The sequence below is a fragment of the Erpetoichthys calabaricus genome, chromosome 3 (assembly GCF_900747795.2).
Source record: "Erpetoichthys calabaricus chromosome 3, fErpCal1.3, whole genome shotgun sequence".
Lineage (NCBI taxonomy): Eukaryota > Metazoa > Chordata > Cladistia > Polypteriformes > Polypteridae > Erpetoichthys > Erpetoichthys calabaricus.
In genome coordinates, this window is record NC_041396.2 from 33,983,371 (window position 1) to 33,997,398 (window position 14,028).

The window sequence follows — 14,028 nt, forward strand, 5'->3', positions numbered from 1 at the left end:
CAGTGTCTCAAAGCTCTGTCTCAGTCACAGGTCATGGATCCTCCAACAGTATAAACAGGACCCAAAACACACAGATGAAATCACCCAAGAATAAAACTTTGGACTGTTCTGAAGTGGACTTCTGTGAGCTCTAATTTGAATTCTGTCAAACACCTATGAAAAGTACTGAAACATGTAGTCTGGAGAAGACCCCTTCAAACCTGACACAGTTGAAGGAATTCTCTCAAGAAGAGTGGGCCAAACGACCAGTGGACAGATGTAGAAGTCTCATGGAGAGCTCCAGGAATCGTTTGTTTGCAGTGATTGCCTCTAATGGTTGTGCAACAAAATACTTTCATTTTTGTCCATGCCATTTTTATTTGTTTTATTATTTGAAATATTCTGTTGAATCAGAACTCTAAAGCAAAGTCTGTTTTTTATGAAATACTGAATACAATGATGAGTGCCAATTACTTTTGTCAGTTTCAAGTTATTAAAGAGACAATTGTGGGTTTTTCTTTTTTCGTGGAGGATACCAACAAATTTGTCCATGTTTGTATCATCTGTTGTATAATGCATAAATTTTACCTTCTAGTGTATGATAAAAAAAGTTGTGGTTGTTTGTTGAAAATTAATATTAATATACAGTGCACCCAGAAAGTTTTCAGACCCCTTCATAATTTTACACATTTTGCTATTCTGTAGCCTTATGCTAAAATCATTTAAATTCATTTTTTCTCGTCAACAAGCAACACTCGACACTCAGAATGACAAAGGCAAAACAGGATTTTAGAAAATTGTGCAAATGTTTTAAAAATAGAAAGAACTGAAATCTCACATTGACACAAGTATTCAGACACTTTACTATAACACTTGAAGTCTGGCTGAGGTGCATCCCAGTCTATTGATTGTCATTGAAATGTTTCTATACCTTGTTTGGAGTCTACCAGTGATTAATTCAATTCATTTCACCTGATTAGTAAAGGCACACACACATCTATAGAAGGTCCCACAGATGACAATGTGTATCAGAGATAAAATCCAGACATGCAGTCTAAGGATTTGCCAGAGATTAAAGACAGGATTGTGTCAAAGCACGAATCAAGGAAATGCTACAAAAAAAAATCTTGTAGCATTGAAGGTTCCCAAAAGCACACTGGCCTACATAATTCTCAACTGAAAGAAGCTTAGAACAACCAAAACTAATCTAGAGTTGGCTATCCAACCAAACTGAGCAAACAGAAGAGAATGGCCATGTTAAGAGAGGTGACCAAGAACACAATGGTCACACTAGACTGGCTCCAGAGAACCTTTGTGAAGAAGGGAGAAACTTCCAGAATAACAACCACCACTGCAACTAGATTGTTATCCCATCCAAGCTTGGTCGGTGCCTTGTGGGCAGTGAGGCTGACTTTGAATTGTACGAGCAGGTTCAGCCAATGCATGGATAAGTAAAGAAACCAGAGGGTTGCAGAAGTGGGTACCTACTGTAGACAGTTCCAGAGTTCTGAGTTCATGTTATGGCCCAGTCACTGCCTGTGTAGAGTATGCAACTCTGCAACTGCACAAGTTTTCTGCATGTTCCTCTTTGTGGAATGAAACAACTTGGCTGTGACCAAATGGATTTTGTTGAAATTTAGCAGACTTATTCTTCCAGAGTGTGGGTTTGTTCTTGTGTCGTGTCTAATGTAAACTCTGCAGTAACATTATCAGGCTTGAAACAGGAATGAAAACATGATGAAGGTTGTTAGATCAGGTAGATGGGTTGGTTTTTTGCTTGACCTTGCTCTGCCATTCAGTCTCTTTCCTTGCCACTTTTGCCCCCATGATATTCTGCCTATTATTAGAATATTAGAATATTATTATAGAAATTTCAAGGATGCTTTTATAATAATACTAGTCATTTAGCCCGTTACAATAACGGGCGCTAGAACAGTAGTGCATAAACATTAGTAGGAACAGTCTACATTAAATGGCATGGGACTTTGACCTCATTCTTTTTGTTGGTCGTATGTTTCTTTCTTTCTGCCTTTCTTTTGTTGATGTTTACTTGCTGAGCTGACTGTTCTTCGTGGGCTGCCGCCGTGTATTGTGTGTGTTTAATTTTCTGTGACAGTAATACTGTCTTGTACGGCTCTATTCAATAAGGGTGCGCATAAAAAGGCGAGCTTCAAAAGGGCGACCTCAATTGAGCGTGCCGAATAAAGGCGTTTGTAGATAATTTAGTTCAAATGGCTCTGGAATATGTGAAGAGCCACAATGGTGCAGATCTTTATTTACGCGCGCCTTTATTCGCTGCGCTCAATTGAGGTCGCCCTTTTGAGGCTCGCCTTTTTGTGCACGCCCTTATTGAAGGATACCATCTTGTACGTCCGCTGGCTTGTACGTCCGTAATATACCTTTAATTTTCTCTGGCGGTAATACGGGCGTGCGCGTCGGTAATATGCCTTTAATCTCCTCTGACAGTAATACTGGCTTGTATGTGGCTGTAATATGTGTCACTGTATTGTGTACCTTTAATTTCCTCTCACAGTAATACTGGTTTGTATTTCCGTAAAACGCCTCTAACTTTCTCTGACAGTAATATCGCGCATCGCACCGTGCCCCGCGCATGCGCACTTCACCAGAAGACACACACACACGGACACCTGGACGCACATAGGGATTTTATATATAATATAATATAATATAATATAATATAATATAATATAATATAATATAATATAATATAAGAATGCTTTTAACCTTTCCTCTCCTGAAACTAATTGAAATTATTATTTGTATCTTACTTCTTATTTAACAATGGAATGAAATGCACACCTTGTTCAAAGAGTGCTCTTTGAGATATTTCATTTATTTTACTTTGAAATAAAAGAGCTGGCTACTCACTATCAGTCATCTACGAACATCAAACTGACTTTTGCTTATTAAAATATTCTGTTTATTTTTTCATCAAAAAAAGTGGTTATCACCTCAAAGCTATAGTTCTTACAAGCAACATGTTCTGCACAAGCTACAAAACGATAAGGCAAATAAGCACAGTTTTGTCATAAGTTATCTAATTATACTTGATAATGAAGGATTGGATAAACATTAAAAAATACACAAATGAGAAAAGTGCTGAATGTAGAACAGCACTGCTTGCAGTGGGAGTTTTGTTCAGTGAGAGAAGGCAACATAAGGAAAGGTCAAGAAAATGCCCTGGAGCTGCAGGAGAAATGCTGACAAATGAAAAGGAACTGTCATGGTCGAGTTATAAACAGTCCCCTTGTGTGGGGGCTCGCCTACAATAATTGTTCCTTACACAGATCTGAGTAACAAAAACAATCTGCCTTTTAAATCCTGCACCTTTCAATAACGACATAGTGTAACATTCTGAAACTGACTTAATCCACTTCAGGGTTGCAGGAATGTTGCTTACAGCCTAACCTGGCAGCGTTGGCACTAAGTTGGATCCACACATTTCTTCACTAGGCAAATCATCACTTGAAATTATCAGTTGTTTATGTCTGTGGGATGTGGAAGGAAATAAATGAATATCTGGGTAGGACCATGACCAGATGTGAGGCCCAAGCACAGCATGCTGCATCTGTGAGACAATAGTGCAAACCACTGAGCTACCATACTCCTTCATAGTCAAAACATGTCAGGTGCAGTTATCTTCATGTGTGTATATATATTTTTTTTTTACAAATGGAGTGCATTAAGGTAAGGTTACTTTAATAGGGCCACAGTGAGTCTGTCATGGAGACTGAACTGGCAGCCTTGTAGTTTGATGTCCTGTGTCTCAGCCAATACTTGGAGGAGTATCCAGCTGCAGTCTGGACAGTTGTAGGCCTCTGACAGATCCGAGCTTTTCAGATACTATGAGGCCCAGAACCTGCTTATATTCGAGTGAGAAACATGACAACATTTATTTTTTCCTCTTGTATAACTGTACAATTAATTATTTTACTAACTGGATTCAGTAGACACTTTTAATGCAATTTTTTGCTTTACCTAGAGAATGGATTCATTTTACTTGTTTTCACATCAAAAGCTTATGTTGACTTCTGAAAACATATACAGTATCTACAGTATGTATATACATTTATATATATTAAACCAATAACAAAAGACATGTACATTCTGTGGTTTTGTTTTGGATGCAGAACTGAGAGACCTCAATAGTTTAGAAGTTTATTAAATGCTGAATACACAGGCCTCAGACTACCGAATCCACTGGTTTGACAGTAGGAACTAAAAGGAATTGAAATTGGCATGAGGGGCATGTAATGTGGGCATCAGCACACCTGTGATGCAGGGTAGTGGTTCCTAGAAAATGGGTGGAGACAAAAGAGATGACAGGGGGATCAGCTTATGGCCCTCAGAATGTCTCCAGGTTGCTGAATCTGTCCAAGGCTTCAGTTTGTCTTGCCTGCAGCTGGACTCTATTGAACACTTGTGAGGAAGAATATTGAATCAGCTCATAAGAAAATCAACAGCTTTAATTCAATATAGTGCCTTTCAAAACTGAACCCCATTCCAAATCCATTTATTTTCACATGTGCTTACATTTACATTTATATTTATTTGCTTAGTAGATGCTTTTAGCCAAAGTGACTTACTACAGAGGTCAACATAATCAAGTAAGCATCAGTCTGGGGCACTGTCTAGGAACAAGTGGGACAAGACAAGGGTAGATGATTGACCATCATAAGTGATGACTTCAGAACAAAAATACAAGTGAGTGACATTTTTTAGCTATAAAAATCAGACAGAAATTCACCGACAAGAGCATCTTCGAGTGCTTCTTAAACGCATGGAGGGAGTCACAGTTTTGAATGGATGTGAGCAGCTGATTCTACCAGCTAGTAGCTACATATGAAAAGAGTTTGGACTGAGATTGGATAACTACAAAGAGGTGGTATCACTAGAAGCTGTTCATCAGCAGATCAGAGTGATCAAGAAGGAGCATAGGACTTCACAAATGCCTCCATATATATATATATATATATTTATATATATATATTTATATATCTTATATATAAACATCTACACGTGGAAGTGTATCTATCTGTCTGTCCGGCCCGGACGTTCGAGGCAGCCCAGAAATGCGAGGCTACACCATGAAGGTGGCAACAAGTTCACAAGTCAGAAGATGAAAGAAGTACGAGGCTACAGCATGAAGCCAAAGTGAAACCACCGAGGAAAGACAAATGAGACAGAAACTTGCTTAGGCTCTGTTAGACAAGGGGGGCCAAGCATGTCCGCAAAATGAAACCACCCCCGAAGTTTATGTACAGTAGGTGATAATCCAGGATTTGAACTGAAGCCAAAGTAGTGATCTGAAAAGAGTAATGACACGTGCCCGCCTCAACTGATTGAACACCAACATTTGGAATCATCTGCAGTAGCTTGGTGACACATGCCAGTACTCCTGACAGCAGAGAGTTGCAGTAATCCAGGCGTGACAAAACCAAAACCAGGACTAGGGGCTGTGCTGCTTACTCTATCAGATATGGTCTGATCTTGAGGAAGTTATAAAGAGTGAACCTGCAAGACCATTGCGACATGGTCATGTGTATTTTCTATTACAACAACAACAGAGTCTGGTTAGGTGACTTGCTCAAGTCACACAATAAGTCTGAGGTGGGGCTGATTATTTTGTCTGATAATTTGCTTACTTGTCTGCACATGCTTTACAATGTAAACCACAAATTTCACAGCAACCGATTTCTTTTTATATTACTAATTACTGAAATGGGAGGCACAGTGGTGAACTGGTTAGGCCTGCTGCCTTGCGGATCCAGCATCCTGAGTTTGAATCCTCCAGCTGGTTGCTGTTTATCAGAGATCTGTGCTGGGTTTTCTCTGAGAGACACATACACGGGTGGTCTAAATTGACCCTGTTTGGGTGTGGACTGGTGGAAGCAATGGCCTCTTGCCACAGTGAACTTGATCAAGCGAATTTGATAGTGTTATGTTGAATAGCCTTTTTAATTGTTTTTCGGAAGCACATAAGACAACATCACCTTTTCCACTTAAACAGGAAATGTTGCCATAGTATTAAGTTTCTTATTGGATAAACAGAAAGCAATTGTTATCATCAGTGTCACCATCATTCATTTTTATTCCACTTTTAATGTCAGTGCACTGAGTTGTGCTGACCAGGCCTCCTTATCCTTAGGAAATTTCTCCTAGGGAATTTCCAGACATTCTAAGACAATTTAGTAGATAAAGTCCAGCTGGTGTGTACAGAATTTGCCTCTCAGTTTCTCCCAGTTGGCAGTGTCTGGGTCACCTTCTACACTTAGAACATAGCAGGCATCCTAACTACAGACTCAAACAACCTCACCTGGCCTCTGTAAATTTGCAGAAGTGCTGCCACTCCAAAGTCCACTCACATCACTGAGCCACTCACCCAGTCACAGAGAGTGAGACCAGTAATTCTATGTTGGGACCTCATTGGGGCCAGTGGATCTCATTCACTACACAGGTGAGAATGGGTATGTAGACTGATCTGTAAGTTAAAACCATGGAGTTCTCAAATGGAATCCACTGCAACTGCTATCATTGCACTGGGTTATTGATCAGTCTCACTATCACCTCTACTATCACTTGTGGATCACCCCACATAACCACTGCACTCCACCTAAACCTGACACACCTGGACGATCGAGACACGTATATAGGGATGCTATTCTTAGGCTACAGCAATGCATTCAGTACAACAATCCTTCAGTACCTCGTGGATAAACTTGCTCTAGTAAGCCTAAAAAAACCCTCTGCAATAGAATATTAGACCTCCTGACTAACAGACCTCAGTCAGTCCCTGTTGGAAACAATACATCAAATGCCATGCTTCTGAACACTGGTGTCCCTTAAAGCTGTGTGTTGAGTCTTCTACTTTTTACTGCGATAAGCCATAACTGTTGCGCCAGGTACAGCCACATTGTTAAATTCACCGACGGCACAACATTGATAGGCCTCAACAGTGGTGATAGTGGGACAGCTTACAGATAGGCATTCATACAAGTAATGGACTGAAGTGAAAACAGTAGCCTGACCCTAAATGTCAATAAATCAAAGGAGATCACTGTTGACGATGTGAACAACCTTGCCACCTGCCGTCCCCTCTCTAGTAACAGCTCCAGTGTGAATTCAGTTTACAGCACAAAGTTCTTGAGAATGGAGATGACAAATGTTCTTTCTTGAACCCAACACACCACCTCCCTGGTCAAGAGAGGACAGAAGTGAGTGCATTTGCTGTGGCGTATGAGAAGAGCTTGCCTCTGCCTTCCTACCCTCACCTATTTCTACAGAGGCAGTGTATTGACCACCTGTATCTCTGTCTGGCATGGGGTCTACACTAACTAACTCAGACCAGTGGTGAAAAGTGACAGAGGAAATCCTTGGGGCCTTTCTCCCTCACAGTCAGGAACTCTGCAGGGCCACCAACATTATTAGAGGCTATGTTCACCCCAACAATGGACTGTTTGTCCTTCTGCCCTTGTGTAGCTATACTGAAGTATACAGTGCAGAACTGCCAGATTTCATGAACGCTTTGTCCCACAAGCCATTAAACTCTTAAACAATTATTTGAAAATACAGTGCAATATGGTGGCCATTCTCTGTTGTTTATTATTATTCTAGTTGTTCTTGCAGTTGCTATTCTTGTTTATTTTTGTTTCTTATTCTTGCACAAGATCTGACTGGGTGATACAAATTTGTTCTGCTGTGTGCCGCTATATGAGGTTTCAAATGACAAATAAACTTAACCTTGAACTTTGAATTAAAGCCTGAGGTACCTAAAGTGGTCCATTTTGGGCAACTTCACACCTTCTCCCTGAAGGAAAAAAAAAACAAAACTCTCCCTAGAAAGCACAACTCAAATTTCAAGCAGCCAATTCTCATCCCTTGTTCATCTCACTCAGCCCTGAACATTTCCAGTGCATGACAGAGACGACATTCTAACAAGGCCAAGAGGACAAAATTATTTGCAAAGAATTGCCTTTATGGTTCCCAAACTTGAAAACAGGAACAAGAAGAGAAGACAAGAAGTCCATTTTTACATTAAATCTACCACCTGAATTTTCAAACCGACATTAACAGAATGCATTCTAACAAGAAGACATGAGCTTTCCAATACAGTATCAGACTGGGAAATCCACTGATGTAGTAAATTGAATATCATTCCATTCATATTGTGTGCCCACTTTTTCCAATCGAGGGTCTCAGTGAGCCTAAGACTGACCTGTCAGAACCCTATGCAAGGCAAAAAACAAGATCCCATCACAGGGCACAGGTAGGCACATACACTGGGTCAGTTTAGAGTCACTATTCAATGCTAATAACGTGTGTTAAGCTAAGCTGGAGTACCACAGGCAATCCATGCAATTTGCAATCACTAAGAAGCACGTCACACACATCTTTGTGATGTAGGGCAAAACCAGACCATATGCAGAAACTCACATGAGCATGCGCAGAAAGCATAATTCAGAGTTGTCATCCATAGCTAGAATAAGGACCAGCTAAGTGGGTGTATCCAGTCCTCGCTCTGCCACTGATTCGAGACACAGCCACTACCCTGCATTGTGAAAATAAAACCAAAAAGGACTACATGGAAGTCTGAATGCTGTTCAGAGTTTATTCAGTGAGAGGTCTGAATAGGATTGTAGAGAAAAAGAAATAAACACATCGTCAGCCTCTGGTCATACATATTTCTGCTCCATTCAGCCAGATTAAGAACAAATGAGACCTTATATAAAATAACTTTTTACAAGTAAAACACTTTTACATCAAATGATAACTATGTATATATGCATTATCAAACAAGAGCCAACCTGAATAGGATGATACAGAAAAATAAAACTCATCATCGGCCTCCCATCATATACAGTATAACTCTCATGCACTTGCAGGACTTGCAAAAGGAAAAAGGGGGAACAAGTTACAGGAAAAATGAACATCATAAAGAAGAAAAAACTTATATATATACAAGGGACATTAAAAAATGTTTCTGCACTTTTTTTTTACTCTATTTATTAAGAATTTCTAAAACAAATTGCATCACTTTTCTACATAGTCACCTTTGTTTGCGATGCAATTTTCCCAGCGTCGTACCAACTTTTTAATGCGCAATCACTACTCCTCCCGCCTTCACCGTTTCCAACAAAATATAAATGTGCAAAAACCTTTTGAATGTCCCTCGTATATAAATACAGTATATATATCACCCTATTCATTAAGTTTCACACCACAGAAAAATAATCAGGACAGGAGCTCACACTTTATGTACCTCACTCCAGCCAGACTAAGTGCGACTGCGGAGAGTCACGCAAAGCCTGTAAGTCATAACACAGGAGGAAAGGTCAATAATACATATGCTGTACAGTATATAAAAATACAGAATAAAATAAATTAAACAATTTTATCATTAACTAAATTCAATATTGTTAAATAAATATTGGGGTGGAATTAAACAAGTTAAATATATCCTATTTACATGGGCATATGAAGAATGTGTGATTTACAGCCATCAATTAAAAGCAAAGGGCACATTTTTGAGAAACAATAAGAAAAATGACTTAACATATGGAAACAAGAGGAACATTAAAACTCCACACAGACTGCAACCAAGCCATAAACACAAAGTCAAGTCCCTGGCATGCTATCCCCAACACCACAGGGCATTTGTTTATAACATAAGATAAAATTAACAGACCTGCTTCATGCAATTCTAGGCAGCAGAGGCAGCCAAGCAGAAACTCTGAATGGGACAGCAGGACATTAGAGGGCCCTCTCAGACACACACCAGTTCACACAAAGTCTTTTTAGAATTGGTGGTTAACTTCTGTCAAAGATTTGGGGGCACAACCTGAGTACCTTGAGGAAATCCAACACAGACGCAGGAACACTGTACACACTCCTCAAAGACAACGTTCAGGCATTAGACCTTAACCCAGGACACTGGATCAGTGAGGATGCAGTGCTAACTACTGTGCCACTCAGCTGCCTTACACTTAGATATTCTAATTTTGTATTAATATTTTGGCCTACAAAACAAAATGAAATATTTTAGAGATTTATAAATATGATCCACTTAACATCAGTCAGAGGCCTCTGGTGAGTTCTAGGAAATTCTGCTAAGGATGCTTTGGCTGTGTTTTTCTGTAGTGGGTGATCCTCCATGATGTCACAAAGCGCTGTAAAGTTCCAGCCAGAATAATAATCAGATTTCAGGAAACCAGCCTCATGTTTTGGGAGTGGGCACTGTGAAGTGTGAAACTGAGAGGTTTTGTTTTATTTTTTTCCTGTTATTTTAGCTAATATTTTTTAAGTTGAATGTAATTTTAGTTGCTCTTTCTTATGAGTCTGCACTGCTAGTGCAAAAATACATCCACGTTAGGAATGTATTAGATTTCATTCTGTTTCGCTTCCTGAACCTTATTGGTTTTGTAAAGTAGGAACAAATCATGGACCTTAATCATTTGAAGGAATCACCCATGCACACATCCACCACCAGTGTCACACATGGCTCATTCAGATTCATCAGTGACCCTACCATGCATAACTATGAGACTAGTTGTTCCCCGCAGCTCTGCCCGCATAGCAGTGAAACAGGACAAACTTTAAAAACAAATAAACAAACAGGTATTGCTAGCTAAGCGGAGGCAAGGTACTATCCAAAATGTGGCCAGAGGTACACCGATTCGAACGGAGGCTGGTGCTTGAGTGAGGAGGGCCCCGTCACATCCCTTCAGCCCACAGACTCTGTCTCGGATTAGCGAGAATGAACCGCTCCTCCACTCCTAATCTTTCCGGAAAGTGAACTGTGATACTTAGATCAATGAGGGAAGTCACAAAATCAACCGGAATGTTCAAGCAAATTATAGAAAAAAAAACCCGATCTCAATCCATTAAGTAGTTCTCTTGTGAAAAACTCACAGATATACAGACAGACAGACGTTGGATTTTATATAGAGAGAGATGTGAGAGAAAAACTGGATTACTCTGAGGCAAAGTCCTACAGAACAGAAGAGAATGTTGAAACTCCATACAGCCAGTGATTAGGCCAAGATTTGAACCCATGATGCTGCATCTGTGAGGTAGCAGTGCTGATGAGGTGCTTTATTGTTATGTAAAGTACATACGTTCACTGAGCAAGGTCTTAGGACCACTATGCTAATACTTGGTAGGGCCTCCTTCTGCCCTCAAAACAGCCACAGTTCTTAGAATTATGGATTCCACATCACGTTGTAAACATTCTTTTGAGATTGTAGTCCAAGTTGACATGCCATCACACAATTCCTGAGGAGTTGTCAGCTGCACGTTCATGCTGTGAATCTTCCATTATCCTAAATCCAAAAGGCTTTCTACTGGATTCAGATCTGGTGACTGGGAAGGCCAATGAAGAACACTGAACTCATTATCATGTTCATGAAACCACTTTGAGATGACTTTTGCTTTGTGATGTGGTGCATTATCATGCTGGAAGAAGCCATTAGAAGATGTATAAATTGTGACCATGAAGGGCTATACATGGTGAGTAGCAATACTCAGATAGGCTGTGGCATTCAAGCAATGATTGAGTTGTATTAACAGACCCAAAAGTGGGCCAAGATAATATTCCCTAGACCATAAGACCTCCACCACTAGCCTGGACTGTTGACTCAAGGCAGATTTGGGTGCATGGATTCATGCTGTTGCTGTCAAATTCTAACCCTACCATCTATGTTGTTCAGCAGAAACTAAGATTCATCAGACCAGGTTACATTTCAGCTGTCTTGTTTTGGTGAGCCTGGGCCCACTGCAGCCTCAGCTTTCTGTTTTTGGCTGGCAGGAATGGAACCTGACGTGCTCTTCTGCTTTTGTGCCCATCTGCCTCAAGGTTCAATGGGTGACACTTTTCTGCTCACCACACTTGTACAGAGTGGTCATCTGAGTTACTGTAGCCTTTGTGTCAGCTTGAACCAGCACAGCCATTCTCCTCTGACATCTCTCATCAACAAGGGGTTTCATTCTGCAAACTGTTTTACACCAGATGTTTCTTGTTTTTCACGCCATTCCAAATAAGCTTTAGAGACTGTTGTGTTTTAAAATTCTAGGAGTCTGTCTGGCACAAACAATCACGCCACAGTCAAAATCACTGAGATCACATTTTTTTCAATTCTGGCATTTGATGTGAGCGTTAAATGGACCTGCAATATTTTATTTATCACGCTGCTGCCATATGATTGGCTGATGAGATAATCACATGGATGAGCAAGTGTGTAGGTGTCCCTAACAATTTGGCCAAGGAGTATATATAATTAATACATATTTTAGCTTTTACCAGCTCCTTGTTTCTTCACACTATATGATGCCTATCAAATTTGATGACACCTTTCTGCTTATATCTTGAATATGTCTTAGATGTAAAAGTACAATTTTATTTATTTTATGGGGTGTTCTAACCTTTTTATATTTCCTCTTTCTTTCATTTCTCGATTGTATAGATCCTTGTCAAGTTAGCGGCATCTTAAATAAAATGCGTTGTGCTAAAAGGAAGTTTGTCAAATGGGTTAAAGAAAAAACCTCAGACTTCGACTTCTGATGGGAGAGCTCATCTCCTACCACAACAGCACACAGCGCTATCGTTAAGTTACAGAAGAACAGGAAACAACCAAATGAATCAAATCCTTTTTCCTGTGGCATCATGGACATATTTTACAAAACTGGTCTCTTTCTCTCTGACCATCATATCCTGCTGTCTACTTCCTTCCTACATGGTGACCAACTCTGGGGTCACTCAAAGAAGTTGGCACATCAAACACTGGGGTTTCTTCATTCTGGTCCTGGAGGCTAATACTGTCGGTGGTGGTCTTTATTCCGCATATTCCTTAACAGATACCAATTCCACCCAGCAATAAACACCTTTATGTAATCAAACTTATTATACTGGGATTTATACATTTAGTGTATTTTAAATTCTTGAAATGTAGAAATATGTCTATTGTTACTACACGATATAGTGCACAGGATTCTGTTTTTCTGTTACTTTCCTTCACACTCTTGCAATGTGCTAATTTACTGTAATTTGGTTCTGAATTAATTATCTGAGTAGCAATTCATTCTGCAGGGATTGCTTGTTGTTGTCTTCCATGATCTTCACTGTGTGCTCACTAATAAATGTCTGCTTACAAAACAGTTACAAGAAATAAAGGTAAGACGACTGAATCCATGCTTACCCAGTGTTACACGTCGTACTGCCACCTGCAAGCCTGTTATTGACCACAGTTGCAGAAAGTCTCTTATTAACAAAGCCGCAAGTTCTTGTGTGTGTTTGGTGGGGGGCGGTTTGTTGAAAAATTTATTTTGTTGCGTTTACTGTATAAGGGGACTAATAGAGCATTATCTATCTATCTATCTATCTATCTATCTATCTATCTATCTATCTATCTATCTATCTATCTATCTATCTATCTATCTATCTACAGTATGTTTTAATTGTCTGATTTGTAACTTTAAAATGTAGAACAGAGGGGTAAAGCAAGGAAAAAAGAGTCCTTGTACCTAACATTATGGAGGGCACTATATATATGTATGTACTGTATATATATAATGTACATACAGTATAGATAGATAGATAGATAGATAGATAGATAGATAGATAGATAGATAGATAGATAGATAGATAGATAGATTGTCTTTCCTCTTATATCTATCTATCAATCTAGTAGCTGCCCAGAGGTAATCAGGAAGTCTTATCAGGGTCCCAGTGTTTGCTAAACAAAGCACTCTGTTGCTATGGAATTTACAATTAATTAGATATGGATTCTATCAGTTATGATTATGCATATCTTAAACAGACAAACTGCACCACACACAGATGTGCAATCCCCAGACCTTCTACCATGGACCTGCATCACGCAGAGCAGCCACTTTTCATGAGACATAGCCTACTTCTAGACACAGGGTGTACAATGCTAAGGTGGCTCTTTCATCGTGTGGTTTGAGGTCACTAGGAGTCATGAACCAATCTTCCACCCTGCTGCAGGCCAACACTGAAGCTCTACTCAGTTTAGA

The 14,028-nt window shown here is 39.7% G+C and overlaps 2 protein-coding genes across 3 annotated transcripts in view; both read left to right on the forward strand.

Moving 5' to 3' along the window:
- Positions 1–13,179, forward strand: part of LOC127527155 (C4b-binding protein alpha chain-like) — a 50,153-nt gene extending 36,974 nt beyond the window's left edge. For both annotated transcript variants that reach the window (XM_051924845.1, XM_051924847.1), the window contains exon 3: positions 12,459–13,179. In XM_051924845.1, coding sequence (XP_051780805.1) covers positions 12,459–12,556 — 98 coding nt within the window. In that variant the 3' untranslated portion in view covers positions 12,557–13,179. The remainder of the gene's footprint in view (positions 1–12,458) is intronic.
- The window catches only part of LOC114647906 (C4b-binding protein alpha chain-like), a 522,597-nt gene that overhangs the window by 92,394 nt on the left and 416,175 nt on the right, over positions 1–14,028 (forward strand). The gene's annotated exons all lie outside the window — the stretch shown is intronic.